The sequence below is a fragment of the Neovison vison genome, chromosome 6, assembly GCF_020171115.1.
Source record: "Neovison vison isolate M4711 chromosome 6, ASM_NN_V1, whole genome shotgun sequence".
NCBI lineage: Eukaryota > Metazoa > Chordata > Mammalia > Carnivora > Mustelidae > Neogale > Neogale vison.
Genome location: NC_058096.1, coordinates 3,292,474 through 3,314,311, shown reverse-complemented (window position 1 = coordinate 3,314,311; position 21,838 = coordinate 3,292,474). Strand labels below are relative to the sequence as shown.

The following is a 21,838-nucleotide window of genomic DNA, read 5'->3' as shown; positions in this document are numbered from 1 at the left end:
GTGGCTGGGCTCCGGGCTGCTGGGCGAGGCCATTCCAGCTCCTGGCGCCGCTCCCCAGAAGCGCGTCTAGAAGGAGCACTCCTCTGAAGATGAGGTATGAGAAGGAGATACGAGGCAATGAAAACCCCACAGTTCATTCACTTGAGAATAACTCAACTGCACTCGGCAGCACCAGTGGGAAAATCCCTTAGAAGACACACCCCGCCTTCCTGTCTCGGTTCCTCCCGCCACTCCCGCGCAAGCAGGGGAAAGAGCTACCAGGATTCCCCACGGGCTTGCAGCGACCAATGTGAAGAAACACAGGGACAGACAGGGCTCCTTGTCAAGCGATCTCCCAGCCTGGTCTCTGTGTCCCCCTCCCAACATCAGCCCGATGCAGGCTGGACCACCTCCCCATGCACATCCCCAGCCCCCAGGGTGAGTGCAAACAGCAGCACGTGCAGACCAGGGCCTTGTGCCCCCAGGAGGTACCCCCCCCACACACCTTCAGACCCCACGGAGTCACCCTGGCCATACCGTCAGGAGAGTTGTCCACAGCCACGGGTTGGAAGCACCAGGGGACGCCGCTAACAGTGTTGTCGAAGCAGCAGCCTCTGGCTTTGCACTGGCTGGGCGTGATTCCTGGGGTGCCACAGTTCGTCCTGTGGTGTGGGGCCACCACACACGTCTCTGGAGGTGCAGGGGCAAGAGGGAACGTAAGTCGTTGGCGGATGTCCCTCTCTCTTCTCCAGGGCAACCAGCAGCCACCTGGCACCACGGACGGGGACTTGGGGCTCAGGGTGTGAGAGGGACATCCCAGACTCATCTTCTGATGAGAAGCCCCTTCAGCTCAGGGCCAGGGCAAGGGGCCCGGGATCTGCAGACGTCACACCTCCCTACCTTGTCTACCCACACATTCGTTCACGTCACAATCATTTAGTTTTATCAACCAATAAATATCTATTGAACACCATCTGCGTGTGCTAGAAACAGAAACCAGCAGAGCAAAAGTAGGCAGTGAAGGTCGCTCAAGGACCGAGCTCATGGTGGCCCCAGGCCGGAGGATGGACCCAGAAATTAAAAATAGAGACGTCGTTAAGAAGCTAATAGTCTGATGGAGAAGGAGAGCGAGTGAACGTGCAGAACAGCCCCGGGAGGCCGTCCCAGGGAGCTGAAGGCAGGCACAGGAGGGACAGGGACAAGGCAGAACAAAGCAAGGAGGGCTTCCTGTGGGAGGAGGTTGACCAGGAGGGGATGAAGCAATGGCCGTGCCCTGCACAGGGAGCAGGGGTTCCCAGGCAGCCGAGACAGACCCAGTGTATTTCAGGAGGTGTAGTCTGTTTGCAGGGAGGACACAGAGGTTGGGGGGGGGCTTCAGCCAATCAGCAGCTTTAATGAGGGGGGGAGGAGGGAGACAATGGGAGTCAGGACGGTGGGGAACACGCGGTGGGGGACACGCTGGGAGGCAGGGCTCCCGTGTGGTCTACGCAGGAGAATTGAAGGGGCTGAACCCTGTTAACCCACAGGCTGGGTGGCCTCTGCAGGACGTCAGTGTCCCCGTGTCTGTCCCCATGTCTGCCTCCCGCCCCAGAAGGCAGGTGGCGTCGCCCATCCCCAGGGCGGTTGTGAAATCAGGAGGAGCTGTGTGTGCACACGGGTGTTCCCGGGCGTGCGTGTGCTCGCGCACGCTCAGACACGGCTCTGTGTCCTGCAGCCGGGGTGGGGCGGGGGCTCGCCAGCTCACAGCCCCTGCCAGCTCACGCTCCTGATCAGGAATTCCAGGTCTCCGAGCTCCGTGCTCCCCTTTCCCCGCACGGGACGGACCTCGACCGGTGCGGTCTCTGCCGGGGCTGTGCATGCGAGCGGGCTTCGGGAGTCCTTTGTGACAGGATCCCTGAGCCACCAAGAAGAGGTGCGCCGGGCGGCGGGGGGAGAGGGAGCCACCGCCGGGCCTGGGGGCGGCCGCGTGGCCACACTCGCAGAATCTTCCACTGCACAGCCACGTCCACTCCCGACCCGAAGCCCACGCGTCCCTTCAGCCTCAGCCTGTCCCTGCCTGGGGGACCTTCTGAGAGGCCATCAGGGGCTTCGTCGTCCCCCTCCCCACTGGGTCATCGGAAGGCACCCTGAGATGCAGGACACCACGGTTTTAGCTCCCTCTCCTCAAACCTCTGTGGAAATCCTGGTTTGGAAAACCTGGGAAATTATACGACAGCATTTGACGAAAACAAGTAGCACGGAGCAGAGGGGAGCCTGCAAGGAGCTCTCTGAAGACATTGTCCCACCCCGAGCCCCCGAGCCCGACCCCGAGCCCCCGAGCCCGGCGCCTCGGTCCAGGGGCTGAGACAGCGGCACGCTCCGACCTTGTGGCGCCCCCGGAACCCACCCGCTGGGACCGCGGAGCCTGCGGGCGTCCTCAGGTGACGCCCGACCACTGAACGGGCCCTCGGGCACCCGGGTGGCTTGGACCAGAGTCCAGCTCGGACATCTGGGGAGCTGCTCTCCCCCCACACCTCCAAGACCACCCTCAAGAGCTGGTACTTAGGGCGCTGGGTGCCGGACATGGCCAGCGGCGACTGGGACAGCCCCATGCTCACAGCGGCGCTTGGAGCTCCCGTGGCCGTGGCCGTGGCCGTGGCCGTGCGGTGCTCTCCGCTGACCTTCCCCCTCCCAAATCCTCCCAGCACCCAGCACCGCGATCGTCTCAAACACACGGACGGTGGCTTGGGCCGCGACGCGGGACGGGGGCCGCTTACCGAGCTCGCCCTGGGCCAGGGAGCTGAGGGTCAGCACGCAGACCAGCACGAGAACACAGACCACCCTGGGCTCCATGGCAGCCGTGACCCTGCTCTCTGCTCCGGGGAGACCACGCGTCAGGGATGGGGCCCTGGGGAAGGCCCTGCATTTTATGCGCGGGCTCTGTTTGCCGAGTGCCGGCTAACATTTGCCTAAGGAGGGCCCCCCGGTCCTCCATTCCAGGTAATTGCCACTGATTAATCGAGTTGCTGATACGGACCAGAGCCGTGGGACGTAATCATCCTGAAGGAAGGACTTGAGGCTCACAAGGTCTCTCCTGTCCCAGGCCTGGCCCGACGGCTAACCGCAGCGGGGACCCTCCTGCCCGTGTCAACAGTACGCTCCCAGGAGGGTGACTCATGGGAGAGCTGGCCCCGAAAGACACAGTTGTGTCAACAGTGGCTCACGGGGTCGCCCTCCACGGCGGCCGGACTCGGAGGGGCAAGGGGAGGGCTCTCCCTCCCGCTGGCACGGACATTGAAAACTCAAGCATGGGGGTGCTGGGGGAGCTCCGTCGCTTAAGCACCTGACTCTCGATTCCAGCTCGGGTCGTGATCAGGGTCATGGGATCGAGCCCCCCTCGGGCTCTCTGCACTCAGTGGGTAGTCTGCTTGGGGTTCTCTCTCCCTCTGCTCCTTCGCATCCCCTCCCCTAAAAGGAAGAAAAAAAAAAAGAAAACTTGAGCCTGTCCAACATCTTACTTAGAGTATTTCAACTTGTTTACCTAAATTAATTTTTCTGTTTTTCTCTCTCATTCTACAGCAGGGTCCTTTCAAAAACGACGCCGTGTATGTACGTAAGGCCAGCCTTCTGACTGGACCGAGGTTTTCCTCCCTCCAGGGACCCCTCTCCCTGTCTCAAGCCCCCTCGACTGGCAACCACCAGCTGGCCCCCCCGGCCCCACCGGGTCCAGTTCTGTTCCCAGAGCCCTCGGTGTCCCCAGTGCACGGGGCGGCCAGCTGCCACACTGCACGGAGCATGCCTGTCCCCCAGGAGGGCTGCAGGCCGGTGAGGGCAAGGCGCCCCATCTGCTCTGTGCCCTCCAGAAGCCCTGCACCAACAATCATTCTTACTCAACAGACATTTGTGGAGGAATGAATGAATGAATCAATGAATGAATTAGCAGCAAGAGAAATATCTTCTCAGTGAGTGATGAGGTTCTGAGCCGAATCCACTTTGGAGAGGAGCTTTTCTGAGTGACTTGGTCACCCAGTCCTGGCAGCCCCTGTGGGAGTCAGAACTGGGGGTGCCGCCTTCTTGCTCCCCGCCCTGAGCCCTGACCCCCCCCAACCAGGGCTGCCTAGCAGGGTGTCCAGGAGAGGCTCAATGTGCAGGACCCCGTGTTGGGGGATGGGCAGGACGCAGAGTCCTCTGGGGGGCGGGCAGGACATCCGTGATGCTCTCGATCATGGGAAACCACCTCTGAGTTCTCGAGGCAAACAGGAGCTCCCAGACACGGACATGCAAATTGCACAGCGATTTGGAAGAAAAATGTGTGACCGTCAATGGAGTTGATTTACACAAACTCACAATCCAGCAATTCCACTGGTTCTAGGTCTGGGTGTCCCCCAGGTAAATCCCCACACTTAGGAAGAAAGAGAGACAAGGATGATCTTAGCAGATTGTCTGTAATACCTTCGGGGGAAAAAATAAGGAAGAAAAGAAGAAACGGAGAGGATGAAGAAAAAGAAAGAGAAAGAAAAGAAGGAAAGAAGGAAGGAAGGGAGGAAGTATGGGTGGGTGTGGGTGTTCATAAGTGTGCAAGGAGAAGGGAAAGGGGGAAGGAGTGTGAGGCACTTGTGTGCATCGCGACCCTGCAGAAGATGGGAATGAATGAATGAAGGAATGAATGAATGCCTGTTGGCAGCGAAGCCGACCAGGAAGCCTGGGAAGGGCGCTCCCAGCCCGCTGACCCGTGTGCGGCCGGTTTCCGGAGCTCAGAGTGGGGAGCGCGAGGTGAGAGCTGAGTCCCATGAGCTCACGTTGCCGGGGAGGCAGGGGGAGGCCGCCGACCTCCTGTCATGGACGCGTCTGGGAAGCAGGGACAGCGACGTGGGATCAGGGAGGGCACCAAGGGCCACCAATGTGGGCGTCACGTCCGACTTCACGGGAGGAAATCGGAAGGAAGTGTGGTGGGAAGGTCGACATCTCTTAGGGAGGGAGACTCGGGTCCACGGGTGTCTGTCCTGTGGCTCTGTGGGTTTGCAGTGACCTCCTGCTCCACGGGGACAGCTGGGTGGGGGACATGCGTGGCTCTGTCCCCCGCACGAGAGGCCGGGGTGCTGTGACTGGCAGGGTGTGGCCGCTGTGACCCTCCAGTGTAAGTCCAGGACCCCCGGCGGGAGTAACCCAGGGTCGCAGGATGACCTCATACACCTTTGGTGGGTTTTATTTTAAGCAGTCTTCACACCCAGCATGAAGCCCAATGCCGGGCTTGAGCTTGGGACCCTGAGATCAAGACCTGGGCTGAGACCAAGAGTCTGCTTAACCCTCAGAGCTGGCCTGGATGGTTTGTTTAAATGACGGCTAGTGAAGCAGGAACCGTGCTGGGGCGAGTGCCAGCCTGCTAACGAGTCGCGTCACGTGGGACAGCTGGAAGATGAAGCGACTGACCCCAAGACGCGCCCCGATCGAACGTGACGGTGCTCACCGCCCAGGACCCACAGCCAGGGCAGGACCCCTTGTGGGGGCCCCTCTCCCCCGTGTCACCCCACGGCTCTCGCTGGGCCCGACGGGTCTCCCGCCCCAGCACCACGCCTCCCAGCGCAGGGGAGAATGTGCGGGGCAGGCTAGTCTCCGCCGCCCTCCTTCCGCACCCTCCTGAGCCCTGGAAGCGGAGCCACGTGGCCCTGTCTGCCGCCTCCCGTCCTCTGGCTTCTGGCCGCTGTGAGCGGTGCTAGGGAGGAGGTGAGCGCGGGGTTCTATCTCCTGGGTCCCTCTCTGCGGGGTCACCTCACACAGCCGCAACCCTGTGTCCGGCCCTCTGCACACGGCGGTCTTGTCCGGGCCCCCGTGCGGACCTCTCTCCGCACTCCTGCAGGCTGAGGGGTGCACCGCCCCCACAGAGAGGCCAACAGGTTCTCTGTTTCACCCGCCTGAGTCACCCAGATCGAGAGGGACAGGCCTGCTTCCCGCCAGGCCACTGAGGGACACAGAAGTTCTTACCATGGTGACTTCATCACGTCATACATTGTGGACACGAGTCCCTGAGGTGGGCCACCAAGAGTGTCTGCTGGTCGGGAATCCAGCATGGGTGGCCACAGGGGTGGGGGTGGAACAATGTCACACTGTCTCAGCTGAACGGGAGGTGACGGGAAGTGATGTCATGTGATCATGATTTGGGGCCAGCTCCGCATGGCATGGTAAGAGAGGACAGGGTACGGGGGAGAGAGAGATAGAGGCAGCCCCCTGAGAACGGGCGGGTAGAAAGGCCACCTCGGCCCAGCTCCCAGAGCCACAGGGCAGGGCAGGACAGCCGTGCTGGATGGGGAGGGTGGGCCGGACAGGAGGACAGGGTGGCCGGGGCGGCCAGGGCGGAGGGGGTGGATGTGGAGAACCGGGCCGTCGGGGAGGACGGATGGACAGGGCAGCCAAGGTGGCTGGGGCGGACGGAGTGGACGGGATCGATGGGGCAAGCAGACAAGGCGCTGGAACGTAGTCTCCCTAAGGCAAGGAGAAAAGTTTCTGCACCTGCTACCGCTCACCCCAGTAAAGCCTGGTGGGCCGTTAGTAATACAGACGAGATGTGATCACACGGTCTGGCCCCTAGTCGGGCTGCCGGTTGGCAGTTTCGAGGGGAGTTCAGAATGGCAAATGCCTCGCAGGAGTGGGTTGGGGCAATGAGACGGGACACCCTGCCTCATGCGTCCGGAGGGCTGGAGAAGGACATAGGGCCGATGTGGCTCCCGTGTGGGTCTCTGGAAGTCCTCATAAGAGAAGCAGCGCAGATCTGTGTTAGTTCTCCATCCCCACGACACAAAGGACCCCAAACGCGGTGTCTGAGGGTCAGGTATCCGGGCACGGCTAAGCCAAGCCCCGGGCTCAGGGTCTCCACAGGCTGCGCTCTGGCTGTCAGCCACACGGGGATCAAAATCTCATGGATGGGAGCACCTCCTCTTCGTTCCCTGCCCACAGACCGCCGGGCCGCGGAGAGGACCGCGATGGCAGCCGGGGATGTACACCTGGATGGTGCTGGCTGACGCCACTTCTGAGTCCCCATCCTGAGACCTGGAGACATGCCGATACCACAGGATTCCTTCCGTTACGAAGGGACAGAGTCGCACGGTCTGGGGCTGGACATGCCTTCCCTCCCAGCCCGCAGCTACCGGCAGCATCCGCTTGTGAGCTGACCGAATGCATAACCTGGGGCATGGCTTACATCAGCACACATGTCAGGGCAAGGACAGGTAACAGTGTGCAGGGGACTCACGGGTCCTGCCACGTGCCCAGGAGCAGGTGGCTTGGCAGACCGTGGAATCCCGTGCGCAGCTCCCCATGGGTGGCCTGCGCTTTGGCGAGCGCCTTAAACCAGACCAGTAATGATTCCTTCTCAGCCAAAGTGCCTACATCCAGACGCCAACTATTAACAGAGGTGGGAACGGCTTCTCTCAGATGGAACTCCTGGAAGGAATTGTGCTTCCCATCCCCATGACCATGGCCTCTGTGGGCTGGTGTGCCGTTGCCCCCGACAGGCTGGCTTCCACGCGGAAACACACCCCGGGTCCACTTCCTGCCCCAGAACAGCAGGTTGGGGAGGAGGAGCGGTGGGAGGGACTGGTCCTGACCACCACGGGAGACGGGGTTGCTGCCCCACAGTGGGGGCTGGGAGGCTGGCGCTTGGAGCCCTGGGGAGGAGGCTTGGCGGCTTGTTAGTACCTCCTCGCCCCCGGCTTTCTCCAGGGAACCCGGAGGCAACCCCTACGTGCAAGACTGCTTCCGGACTCAGACTCACGCCCTACAGGTGTCGAGACTTGGGTCACCCTCTCCGGCGAGGAGCCACGTCCCGCTGAAGTGAGAGCAGGTGACAATGGAAGAGGAAGTGGGAAGGACGCTGTGACGCACGGCCCTGACCTGACCTCGTGGCCGGCAGTCCCAGCAGCTCCCTGGCGGCAGCTCCCTCTCATGCAAATTCGAGAAAACTCAGTAAAAGCTTAACCAGCGTCTGGAAGGTGTAGGTATTCCGAAGCCTCGTTACGAGAAATCATCGAAGTGCCTGTGACATTGGCAGGTTGAGAGCGAATTCCACTGCGGAAAATATTCATAACTTTGGGTACAAAAATACTTTTTAAAAAATATAAAGCTTAGAGTATAGGGGACGAACAAAGGTTGAGGATTGTCGCGACAGAAACTTCTCACACGAGTCGAATCTTAAAACTCTGGAGCCACCCGAGATAAAGGAGCAAAGAGCGCGAACACAGCATCCTTCGAAGGCAACAGGCGAGGGCCTGCACGTCGCAGGGAGGGAAAGGAAAATAATTAGTCATCAAAGAAATAATTTATGATGATCGTAACATTTTAATTCCTCGGAGGCCATGGTTGGGGCTGGACACGCGTCTGGAGCGCCGCTCCGGGGCTCGGGGTGGGGGAGGGCAGGGTGGCCGCAGCTGCCGCGGGGCCAGCTGGGGGAGGGCAGCGTGCAGGGCCCCCCCCCACTCTCACCGTTTCTGCTCCCTGCGCGAGCAAGTCGGCATCTCACTGGCACGCGCTGTGCTTTGTGGGGTGAGACGAAGACTCAGTGGGCAGGAATGTGTGGCTTCTTCGCGTGGACTGCTGAAATCGGCAAGATAACCGACACCCACACCAGCCCCAGGCCTGTGTTTGACTTCAGGGAAGGTGCGAGGGAGCCTGCCTCGGGGCAAACATGTCCGGGCGGGGCCCGTGGGGAACCCTCCAAGGTCAAACACCCCCCACCCACATGACTGGCTCTCCGGCCGAGGGACCCACGGGGACTCTCTCCCCTTTCTTTTTCGGGGGGAGAAAAAAATCATTCCAGTTGACTCATAAAAACATAGAATTTTCTATGATAGTCAGGGATGCTCATTGTAGAAACATTTCAGGGGCGCCCGGGGGGCTCTGTCGGTTAAGCATCTGACTCTGGATTTTGGCTCAGGTCCCGATCTCGGGGTCGTGGGATGGAGCCCCAGGTCAGGCCCCTCGCTCAGCTTGGACTCGGCTTAGGAGTCTCCCCCTCCCTCCGTCCCCTCTCCCGCCGCTCGTTCTCTCCCTCCCTCTGTCTCTCAAACAAATGAACACATCTTAGAAAATGTATTTCAGTGACTAGGAAATCGGAATGTCGGGAAACGCTGAGACTCACCCTCTCACCGCGCAGTGACCCCCACGGCTGTTTCTCGGTAAACTTTTTATCTTGTTCTTTCTGACTGAACATGGCAGCGTGAAGATCCCCCGCGCTGTGACAGACTCCGTAAAGTACGCTGTGACGGCGACGGCGGCCATCACAGTAACCGAACCTGTTACTGATTTTTCGCGCGATGGGTCTTCTGGGTCGCTCTCAACTTTTCACAACAAGTAGGATTGCTTCCAGAGGATCTTCGTGCAGAATGATCTCTCCGTGCTTAGGATTGTTTCTTCGGGGCCTCCCCTGAAGTAGATTTACTAGGTCTGAGAGGAGCTTTTTCTGAGGGTCTTTTTTTTTTTTTTAAGATTTTGTTTATTTATTTGACAGACAGAGACCACAAGTAGGCAGAGAGGCAGGCGGGGTGGGGGGGGGGAGCAAGCTCCCTGCCAAGCAGAGAGCCCGATGCGGGGCTCGATCCCAGGACCCTGAGATCATGACCTGAGCCGAAGGCAGAGGCTCAACGACCGAGCCCCCCAGGTGCCCCTCTTTCTGAGATCCTCGAAACAAAGCATCACCTTCCACAACGGTGACACCCATCCCCGCTGGCTCTGGACATAGGGGTCCATTCACCCAACCACCAGCAGCATCGCACCTTCTGATTAAAAACCGAAGTTCAGTAATGTGACTTGTTTGACCCACGGGCACTCCCTGACGTGGCCCCCCTCTGGCTGCCCCCATCCTGCTCACGGACGTGAGGCCAGGGCACAGCACCCCCTCCACGGAGCAGGGCTCAGTACCCAGCCCCAACCATGGCCTCCCAGGAATTTGAAACTAGCAGGGAGAGACAGGGAAGCCGATATCCAGTCCGTCATTTCTGGGTCACCCCGTCCAGCCTCCCCGACTCTGCCGAGCCGCAGCAACCCTTCCCCATGCAGCTCAGCACCCAGCAGGTCTGAACAAAGCCTGCTCATTCTCTCCAGACTCCCAGCAGGTAGGTCTGAAATTCACCTGCTGGGTGCCCTGCCAGGTCCCAGGGAGCATGGCTAAGTGGGCACTGAGCACCTCCCATTCATCTGCAGCTCGGTCCCCTTGGTGAGCAGCCTGGCCCAGCCCCTCCTGGGGTGCTGACTCACCCCTGCCACCCGGAGGAAACGGTTTCAGGCCTCCGTGCTCTCTGAGCATGAAGGCTGGCTGGTCCAAACACAGACCCCCACTCCCACCGTCCACCAGGTCCCCCACCAGCGTGACCACTGGCCCCCCAATGAAGCCCTGCGACACAGCCCTTTGATCAGTTTCAGACCATGCCCACCCCAGACTGAGGTGTGTGGGTGTATTTTTTGAGGATTGTCTACCCGGCCCGGACTGATGGTGAGCGGTCCTGCTCCCACTGAACAAGAAACGAGAGGGATCCCTTGTGAATTCCTCGAGCAGAGCTTCCCACGAACGGCGGTTCTGGTCCCTGCTCTGCCGTGAGGCCACTGCCCTATGATGTTTAAGAGTCCCAGAGATGAAGGAAGGGCAAAGAAGAGGCCAAAATGTCCCGTGGTTCAGAGATCAGTCACGACCGACCGACAGGGAGGCCCATTTACTGGACAAACGCCCTGAAGTTGGTCTGAAGATCCTCAGTAAACTCATTTCCATCTTATCCCTTCAACTTGTGCCTTCCCGTGGTTGTTTGCTTCTTCTGCGTGTGATTACCAAGGGCCGGGCCCTGTAATGCAGGCAGATCTGATCACACAGTCATGGCTGGATTAGATGCATTAAAGGATTGTGGTTCTTGGACCCAGTCCTCACCGGTTGTGCTCTTCCCCGGTCCTCGTGTCCCTGCTGGGCTGGACCTCGTGGGGCACGGAAGCCCCGACCACAGCCTGGCACCTGCTGGAGGGCTTGTGGGATAAGCTGGTTGTCAGTGTTCCAGCTGCTGTGAGCCCCTCACACCTGCTGGAGACAAAACCGAAAACGTTTCACCACTTTTATGGTATCACAGTTGTTACTGGAAGCTGATGCAAAACCAAACCACAGAAGCAATCCCCCCCAGCAAGGATCCTGTTTCCTCTTCCTGACAGCCCCAAGATTCGGCCGGGGCAGGTTATAAGGGAGGGCTCCGGGGGGTCGGGGTGGGATGGAGAGAACACCCAAGCCCCCAGCTGGGCAGCGGTAGGGGAGGCTGAACCCCGGCCTCACACACTGCTCGCGCCCCGCGAGGGCACTGCTCCACGGCAGGCATGGGGGCGTCACGCGGAAGCACGCCGACGTCAGGTGCCACTCCTGCCCACAAACACGGTCACATCAAGCGCGAGCCCACTCAGGCCACTCGGCAGCCTCTGCGATGTCACCAGCAGTGCCAACGCAAGCGACTTCATTTTTAAAATATAAATGGGAAGCCGTTCGGGGGTCTCCCCCTATTTCTGTCTCTTCTTCACGTTCTTGGAGGCTTTCTTCATCAGCAGGGAAAAGTGGTGGCAGAGATATCAAGCTTGGGGTCCCACGCAGCCCCGGTCCCTCGTGTGAAACTCAACCCTGGCCCAGGAAGCAGGGGACGGCTTCACGTCCACGCACCCATCTGTGACGTTCTGTTTTTAAATCCCTGCTTTCGAAAAGGAGCCCTCATGGTTCACAAGTGTTCCGATGGAAAGTTGAGACTGTTGCCCCGCCGGGCCAGCCTTCCCCTTCTTTATGTTTCCACATGAGGACAAAATGAAAAAAGATTTCAAAACCAGGTCAAAGAGGACAGTCGGTTTCTGAGACCTGTGGACCTGTGGACCTTCCTTCCAGAGTCTGCACTGAGGATGGCGTGACGTGGAAGCGGACAGCGGTTCAGGATAAAAATCGTTGTGTGTGTTCTTCAAAATTTTGTGGCAATTACGTAGCTTTAAAACATTATCTGGCATTTTAAAATTTCAGAAGTATTAGTTCTTACCAAGAAATAGAGCCTCAGTAGATGAAACACAATAGATAGAGCTGAACAGAGAAATAGATTACCATCAGGGACCCCGAGACCCCCTCCCAGCAGCTGACAGAACTTCTAGTCCAGGAATCAGCAGAGATGGGGGATTGGGGCCACACCCCAGTGACAGGACCAGCTGGTATTAATGGACATGCCACCCAACAACAGCGGGGTCCGCACTGTTTTCAAAGGGTCCCTGTATCTTCACCAAGACAGACTGTAGACTGGCCCATAAAATAAATCCCAGCAAATCTAAAAGAATTTTTTAAAAAACCACAGACGTTACATTCTCTGACCATAAGGGAATCAAATGAGAAATCAACAGCAGACAAGAAAATCTCTAAACACACAGAAGTTAAATCACATGCTACTAACTAATCCACAGCCCAACAAGGAAGTTTCAGAAGAAACTTAAAAGTACATAGAACTGAGTGAAAATGAATAAACGACATATCAAAATGTGTGGGGCTCGTCCAAGGTGGTGCTTTGGGGGAGATCCGTTGGGTTAACTTACACCAGAAATGAGAAAAGTCCTCAAATCGAAAACTTGAGTTCCTACCTCAAACAGCTAGAAAAATAAGAGCCAGAGAAACCCAAAGCAAAGAGAAGGAAGGAAATAAATGCAGAAATCATGAAACTGAAAGTAGGGAGGCAGAAATAAAATCAATGAAACAAAAATGAAATGAAACAAAAAGCTAGTTCTTTGAGAAAAATCAATGAAACTGAAACACTTAGAGCACAAGTGACAAAAGCAGAAAGCACAAGTAACCTCAGAAACGAAACAGCTATAACTACAGACCCTACAATCATCTAGAGAAATAAGAGGACACCATACGAAACTTTATGCTCGTATATGTGAATACTTAGGAGAATCAACTAATTTCCCAAAAACCACATACTACAAAATTCAACTAAGATGGAACAGACAATTGGAATAGCCCTATAAACATCAGAGAATTTGAATTCATAATTTAAAATCTCCAGAAAAAAGGAAGAAAAAGAAAAAGAAATTTCCACCTAGTTTTAAAAGAAGAGTTAAAATGCCAATTAACACAATCTTTTCCAGAACATGAAAGAGGGTTGAACATTTCTCAACTCATTTTATGAGGCCAGTATTACCCTGATATCAAAGCCAAAGACAACATACACGTGCACACGCACACACAAACTATGGGCTAATATCGCTCATGAACTTAGATGCAGAATTCCTGAGCAAAATAGTAGCACACCTAATTCAACAATATATAAAAAAGAATTAAACACCATGATCCAACACAGTCAGTGTATTCCAACTATGTAAGGCCGGTTCAACATTAGAAAAGGATCTGTGTAATCTATCCTAACAACAAGCTAAGGAAGAAAAATCATACGATTTTATCAACTGATGTGGAAAAAAATACTTGACAAAATCCAATAGCTATTCATGACAAAAACTCTTAGCAAGTTAGCAATTATGGGGAATTACATCAACTTGGAAAAAAAAAGCAACTAGAAAACACCTACAGCTGATGTCATACTTAAAGACTGAATGCTTTCCCCTTTGGTAACAAGGAAGGGTGTCTACTCAACACTCTTACTCAACATAGTCCTAGATGTTCTAATCACTGAAATGGGGAAGAAAAAGAAATAAATTGCATACAAATGAGAAGGGAAGAAATGAAACTATCTGTTTGCAGATGGTGAGATCCCCTAGGAATAAAATCCCAAGGAATCCACCCACACTCACCCAAACACAAACTGACCACTTAGAAATGATCAAAGACTTCAGCAAAGCCATGGGATACAACATCAGCCACAAAAATCAATTATATTTCTGTATACTGTCAGTAAACCTGCAGACTGAAATTAGGTACCATTTACAATCACTCAAAAATGGGCTACTTAGGTATACACTTAACAGACTGAGGATCTGTGTGCTGGATGGAAGAAATCAAAGATCAAATGAATAGATATATTGGGTTCATGGATTAAAAGACAACATAGTAAGGATGTCTATTCCCCACCAAATGATCTGTAGATTTATGCACTCCTTATCAAAATCCCAGTGACATTTTTGTAGTAATAGATAAGCTTATTCTGAGATTTGTATAGAATGAATAGACATTTTTCCAAAGAAGTCATAACAGATGGCCAACAGGTGCATAAAAGGATGCTCAATACGATTCATTATCGGGGAAATGCAAATGAAAGCCACAATGAGATACCACCTCACCAGTCAGAATGGCTACAATTAACAAGACAGGAAACAACAGGTGTTGACAAAGATGCAGAGAAAGGGGAACCCTCTTACACTGTTGGCGGGAATGTAAACTAGAGCATCCACTCTGGAAAACAGCATGGAGGTTCCTTAAAAAGTTAAAAATAGAGCTACCTTACAACCCAGCAAGTGCACTACTAGGTATTTACCAAAGTATACCAAAATACATATTTGAAGGGGCACATGCACCCTGATGTTTATAGCAGTGATGTCCACGAGAGTCAGACTACAGAGAGAGCCTAGTGCCCATCAACTGATGAATGGATAAAGAAGATGTGAGATATATATATATATATATATATATATGAATGACACATATATATTGCACATATATATATCTCAGTAGTATATATTAGTAGTATATATGAATAGTATTGCATTTTATATATGTATATATATACACATATATGTGTGTGTGTGTGTGTGTATATATATATATATAATGGAACACTACTCAGCCATCAAAAATGAAATCTTGCCATTGCAATGACATGGATGGAGCTAGAGCATATTACACTAAGAGAAATAAGTCAGTCAGAGAAAAACAAATACCCCATGATTTCACTCATATGTGGAATTTAAGAAACAGAACAGATGAACATATGGGGATGGGGAGAGAAAAAGAGAAACAAACCATAGGAGACTTTAACAATAGAGAACAAACGGAGGGTTGGTGGGTGGAGGTGGGTACGGGATGGGCTAGATGGGGGATGGGTATCAAGGAGGGCACTTGTGGTGAGCACTGGACTCTCTGTGTAAATGATCAATCACTATATTCTACTCCTGAAACCAATATTACACTCTATGTTAACTAACTAGAATTTAAATAAAAATGTGGAAAACAAAGTCAAAGACAAACAAAATAAATACAATTTGTATGGAAAGGCACAAGTCTTGGTATAGTTAAAATAATCTTGAAAAAGAACAACAAAGGGAGAGGAATCACTCTATCTAAGTCTTACTATGGAGTTACAGTGATCAAGACAGTGTGGTGCTGTCAGAGGGATAGACACAGAGAGCAACAGAACAGAACAGAGACCCCAGAAAGAGACGGACGTGATTATGCCCAACTGATTTTTGGCAAAGGGGTAAAAGCAATTCTAGGGAGAAAAGAGAGGCTTTTCAATAAATGGTGTTGGAATCATTGGATGTCCATAGGGGAGAAAAAAGTGAACCTAGACCCAAACCTCACATCTTCACACACAAATTAACTCAAAATTTACCCTAGAATTAAATGTAAAACATAAAACTATAAATCTCTTAGGAAAAAACCGTAAAGATCTTTGGGACCTTGAAGTCTTCAACTTGACACCACAGACACTACACATGAGAGAAAAGCTCACAAACGGGACCTTACTAAAATGAACTCCTGCTGCGAGAGTCCCGGCGGGAGAATGCACTTCCACTTCTCTCCAAAATATATAAAGAACTCTCAAAAGTCAACAGAGTCGATCCATCCAATTAGAAAATGGGCAAAACGCATGAACAGACATTCCTCCAAGAGGACATGCGACGGATGTGAGCACGGGCAAAGCTGTTCAGCCTCGTTGGCCACTAGGGAAGCGCAGATTAGAACCACAGTGAAGCATCACTCCTGGCCTATCAGAAGGGCTGAAAGGAGAAGCTGTGACGGCACCCACGCTGGCGAATGGCAGGAAAACTGGGGTCCTCCCCCATTTCTGGTGGGGGTGGGAAATGGCGGGAGAGAGCAGCACAGCTTCCATGTGCATGGATGGTCTCAACCAGCAACGCAAGAGAAACACAGGCCACGTGGCTCCATGACGCGGCGTCTGTGGACAACTGCTCCGGCGGGAGAACAGACCGGCGTCTGCCACGACTGAGAGCAAGGGGCGGGGACGGACGCGTGAGGCAGCGCACTGCGGTTCTGGAAGGGTAACGGGGATCCTCGAGCCCATGGAGGGCGCGGTGTCTTGCCTGTGGTGGTGGGCACACAACCCCCCAGGTTCTGCACACAGTGCACAGTGAGGCGCACACACACATGCACAGTTACACACACACCGCACAGACATGGGGTAAGATAGTCATACCACATGCAAACACACAGTTACACATACGCCACAGACACACACCACAACACACACACGTATGCAGTGACACATACTCTATACACAGACACACAGATATACATGGTGACACACATCAGACACACACACACACACACTAACACAGATATCACACACACGTCATACCACACACGGATGCAGTGACACACACCCTATACACAGACACACAAATATACACAACTACACACACCAGACACACACATACAAACACTAACACAGATATCATACCACACACACACATATGCAGTGACACACACCCTATACACAGACACACAAATACACACAACTGCACACACCATACACACATATACACACTTATACACACATCACACACAACATACCACACACACATATGCACTTACATACACCCCATACACAAACGCACGGATATACAATTATATACACCACACACACACACACACATACACACACGTATTATACCACATATATACACAGACACACGCCATACCACCCCCCAGAGACATACAGAGATACACGCCCTACCACACACACACTTACACACACACACACAACATACGCACACAGAGAGACATACACCATACTGCACACACATATACTTTCAGACACACATACACACACACAGGGTACAAATGGGACTGAAGAAATCTGGGTAAGAGACCAGCGGACCGTGTCACCGCCGACCCGCTTCTGGAGCCTCTGGACGGTGGCAAACTGCCCTCCTTAGGGCACACGGGGCTGCTCCCAGGGGGCCCCTTCCCGTACTGTTCCTGTGGCTGCACGTGACTCTGTCATCATCTCCATAAAAACTTCAATTAAAAAAGTAGTTGTCTAATAAGAATGTTTCTGAAATCATAGTTTTTATGGCCACATAAACCAAACCAAACTTGAAGAGGCCACTTTGAAGGTGATTTTCCTCAATCCCCCTCTGAGGGCTTGGCGACGGCTCCTCCCCCGAGGGCGTGGGAGGGGGCGGAGAGGGACCCTCAGAGTCCCCAGCCCGACCCCCACCAGGGCGTGACGGGGGACCCCGCAGGGGCTCTGCCTGAGCCTGGGGTTCCGCCGGGCCGAGGAAGGCCTCCCACAGTTCACGGCCGCAGGCCTGACTCCCACAGAGGATGAGACGGGCTCGGCTCTGGGACCCTGCCTGGCAGCATGTGCAACCCCACCCCCTCCCCGCCACCGCCAGCCCTGAGTCACAGTGGGTGGCAGGACGCAGCCCTGGCTCCGGTCCGGCAGCAAGCAGCCCTCTGACACGCCAGGAGGCAGGGGAGATGTGCCACTGGGGTCAGGCCAGGAGCCAGCTGCCCCGGGGCCTGGGAACGATTCTGGAATTTTCCAGGGACCGTGAGGAGTGGTGGGAGGGCTGCCCTCCCAGAGCCCCACCGGGCGACCGGGCGACCAGTTTCCAGGTGTCCCTAGAAGAAGGCTCTCTGAGGCTGGGGGGTAAAGCAGGTGCCATCTGCACACAGACACGGTACCCGGCTTCCGTCCCTCCCCTTCCTCACTTTTCCCTCTGGCGCCTCCGGGAAGTGGGCACGAAGTTTATAAACTCTGCATCAGGGACCGTCAATACGGTGCAAGTTACACTGTGGCACGGTGGGCACCTCCGGGGACGAGGGAGCTGGGCAGGTGCAGCAAGGGGGGCCGGCGGGTGGCTCGGCCCGAGCGCAGGGGCACCGCGGACCTCAGCTCTGCCGCAGCCGTCCTCGGGGGCCCCACCTCACCCGGGAAAGCAGGAGGGGGGACGTCTCCAGTGTGCACGGAAGATGGAAGAAGGGGCAAAGTCAAACACACCCTGGCAGGAAAGTGTGCCCGACTCCCCCCAGCTCCGAAGCCCTGACCTCGGTGCTTAGTGGGGGAATTTAAAGACCCACACGATCGTTCTCTCGTTCTTGACGAAAATCCTCCGTTTTGTGACTTCTCGTCCCTTGGGGACATCACTTTGACCTTTTTTCTGTGAACAAGACTTTGAGACGTAGTTTTTGTGATTTTGGTCCCTCGACGGGAGACAGAGTGCGAGATAGGAACAGCAGAAGAGTGGGTTCCGGTTCACGCACCCAGTAGTTGTGTCTGTGCTTCTAAGGGAGGAATTGGGGAGACTTTTTAAATAAAGCCCCGTCGTAGCGCATGAATGCTGTTGTCACCTCCTCCAGGCCGGGGAGGTGCTGGTTCATGGAACAGGGGGTCCGAGTGTCCGATGAAGCCCATTCAGGCATCATGCTTGGGTTCGTGAAAGTTGTGTTGGTGACACTGGGGTGGGGGCTGCCGGGCACTCACTGGGGACAGACGACCCTGCCCTTGAGAGCCCTCTGCTTAGAAAGAGAGGCGGGTTCAGAAATGAGTGATTCCACCCCCTCCTGTAAGTGTCACCGTACCTGTGTAATCATGCAAACTCTCACACACACACACACACACACACACACACAGAGTCACAAACCCTGCATCATGGGAGCCCAAAGAATGATCTCTCTGTGGGTCCGTGAATTGGGGGGACAATTCCAACCATGTAGGCACCCCAGAAGGGGCAAGCGACAGGAACACAGGTGTCCCCAGAAGCGGCTCACAGGCAGTTGAGTTGGCCGGGATCTAGCTTGGAGCGTGGCGGGCCACCCGTGTAGACACAGGGGACCTCATGCCCCAAGCCATCACCATCACGATGGCGGCACGCTTCGTGAGAGTCCCTCTTTCCTTCATGCAGGGTAAGGGGTGGGGAGAAGGTGGCCCAGTGAGTAGATTTGTCTAAAGTAATTCATTTGGGGGCGCCTGGGTGGCTCAGTGGGTTAAAGCCTCTGCCTTCGGCTCAGGTCATGATCTCAGGGTCTTGGGATCGAGCCCCTACATCGGGCTCTCTGCTCAGCGGGGAGCCTGCTTCCTCCTCTCTCTCTGCCTGCCTCTCTGCCTACTTGTGATCTCTGTCAAATAAATAAATAAAATCTTTAAAAAAAAGATAAATAAAGTAATTGATTTGAAGCCTGTGTTTGCGATTACTGTGTCATCTTAACCTTTTTGTTGGACGTTACTCCATCTCTGTGTCGCTGGGGAGACCCTGTGCCACCCTGTGGCTGGGCGCCCCCCTGGGACTCTGCCTCTGCCCACCTGGAGGGCGAGGTCCTTGCACACGCGTGCCCTTCTGGGCATCCTGCCGACAAGCCAGCCCTTGGGCATGGAGGCCCTGGCAACCACGTCCGTACCCAGACCTTCCCTGACCAGCACTGGGTCCCGGCTGGTCTCTGTGACAGGGCGAAGGCCCGCACCCCCACCCCTCCCTTGGGTGCGAGACGGAGAAATCAGACTTCTGGGACCATCTCTGGATCTGGAAACCCTCCTCTTCCAAGACAGGGGCAGGCGTTCACAGTTTTAGTGGCCACGTTGGCATTTAAGACGTTGACCAGTTTAGAACACTCGCTTTTCCAAACGTTCCGAATATTGTCATGTCTTCCGGAAGGAGCCGTCCCCGTGGCCGTGGGCTGGACGTCGGGGAGCAGGCGAGGGCCGCCTCACTCACGGACCCATGACGTGCCTGCCCCGCGCTCCTTCCTGCGGGCCAAGCCGCCGGGGGCAGCAGCCCACCGGCCCCGCGGCGTGTTCTCCAGGCTGCTGCCCTGGCCACGGGTCAGCCGCGCCCGCGCAGGGCTCTCGCCTGGCTCCCGCTCCAGCCCGGCTGCCGGGCATGACGCGGAGGCGAAGCTGTAGCCACGGAAGAAAGCAACCAAATGGCAGAGGATTCCACCCACAAACCTGAGCTGGAGCCCGCAGTGGCCTCCACTAGTGCCCAGCGCTTGTCGGGGGGGAGCGGTGGACCGTGACTTTGAATGACTGATGCGCCTCCAGCGGGTGCAAACGGGCGGGGCCCAGTGTCTTCGGACTCGAATGCCAACGAGGCGTCAATCCCGTTACTTCCGGCTGGTCCGTCCTGCGTGGTGCAGACCCCAGACGGCCCTCTGGCCTGGCCTGGGGCTTGGGACCGTCACTCCCGCTCACGCCCCAGTGTCCTTATCTGCGGGACGGGACTAGCGAGCGTTCCAGTCTCGGAGGGTCAGCGCACACAGGAAATGCGGCAGAGCCGGGCCAGGCGCATGGTCCACGTGGATTCATCGCCTGCCGTTCGCGTTACTCGGGACCTTTGGAAAGACTGTAAGACGGCAAACACTCCCTAAGAAAACTCTGGTAATTATGGTGGTTGCTGAGTGGGCAGCCCGTGGGCCCCGCCGCTCCCTCCCTCCCTGTGTGCTGCCAGCTCGGTCCCCATCACCTCTCCCAGCCCGAGCCCCCGCTGGCTCTGAAACCACCACCGTCCCCACGGCCGCCTCAGGGGGAGGCAGCAGAGTCATCTATGGTCACGTCCTCAGTGATTGCCTACGACGCCTCTTCTCTGTTCCGTGTGTGCGTCCCGGGGGGCCGCAGAGGGGGCTGGGTCACCGGGAGGAGGTGGGTCTCTAACGCCGCAGGTGCGTGCTAGGGTAGCAGGGCCGTGCAGAGACGCAGGGACGCCTCTGGCCTCTTGATGCCCTGACTGTGAACCCAGCCTTCAGCAGCCTGTGTGGTCCGGTCTTGCCCCACTACCTTCGCATTTTACTCTGCTTCGGAGTCTTTGCTGGAACTCTGATCTGCTGAGAAATCTGTTCCGGGAGGCGCCTGGGGGCTCTGTCGGTGAAGCGTGGCCTCCGGCTCAGGTCATGGTCCCAGGGTCCTGGGATCAAGTCCCGCATCGGGTTCCCTGCTCAGAGGGGAGCCTGCTTCTCCCTCTCCCTGTGCCCCTCCCCCCGTTCATGCTCTCACTGTCTCCCTCTCTCTTAAATAAATACATAAAATCGTTAAACACACACACACACACACAAAGAAAGAAACCTGTTTCAACAGAGAAATGCAAAACCAACATCGTGTATGGAGGGGATCACAGGACTGGCTCTCCAGTCAGGCTTGGGAGCCCAGCGCGCAAGCGGTTAGGACCCGTCCCACAAGCTCGGACTGGTGGCTGCGAGGCAGGAACACGCGTCCTTTGGAAACAAGAGACAAATCATGCACCAACAGCGACGAAGAAAGAATAGAGCTAAACTTTGCCACTAATCCCTCGCAGATGAAGGTCCCACATGCAGACCGGGACCTTGGAAGTAGGAAGTTCTGGGTTGGTCCAGCGCCTCGGGATCAAGACGCGCAGACAGTGGCGTCGCACCCCGCGGCTCTGGGCGCGTGTCCTTACTGAGTTTCCGTGTTGTTTGTGTGGGATTCGCCTGTGCCCCGGGGCAGAGAAAACTGAATGGATGAGGGGGACAAGGTCACACCACGGAGGGGTTCCCGCTTCTGTTCTCAGCGAAGGTCACAGAGCACAAAGGTCACGTTAGCCGAGGCCCCCGGCAGCTTGTGGAGGAGCTGGAGGCAGGAGGTTCCAGACGTGGAGGGACAGAAAGGTGCTCCTTCTTTTGGCTCTGCGGGTGCCGCCAGAAAGAGCACCGAAGGCCCCCACATCACGTTGGGAGTTTCCACCCAGGGACCCGTGG

General features: G+C 55.5%; 1 protein-coding gene across 1 annotated transcript; it reads right to left on the bottom strand.

Annotated features, from left to right (window-relative positions):
• Positions 1-33: 33 nt before the first annotated feature.
• On the bottom strand, positions 34-2,811 carry TFF1 (trefoil factor 1). The gene is made up of 3 exons (XM_044254936.1): positions 2,736-2,811; positions 517-669; positions 34-83 (listed from the first exon to the last, which is right to left on the bottom strand). Exons 1-3 carry the CDS (start codon positions 2,809-2,811, stop codon positions 67-69), a joined length of 246 nt encoding a protein of 81 aa, XP_044110871.1. The 3' UTR covers positions 34-66.
• Positions 2,812-21,838: the final 19,027 nt, after the last annotated feature.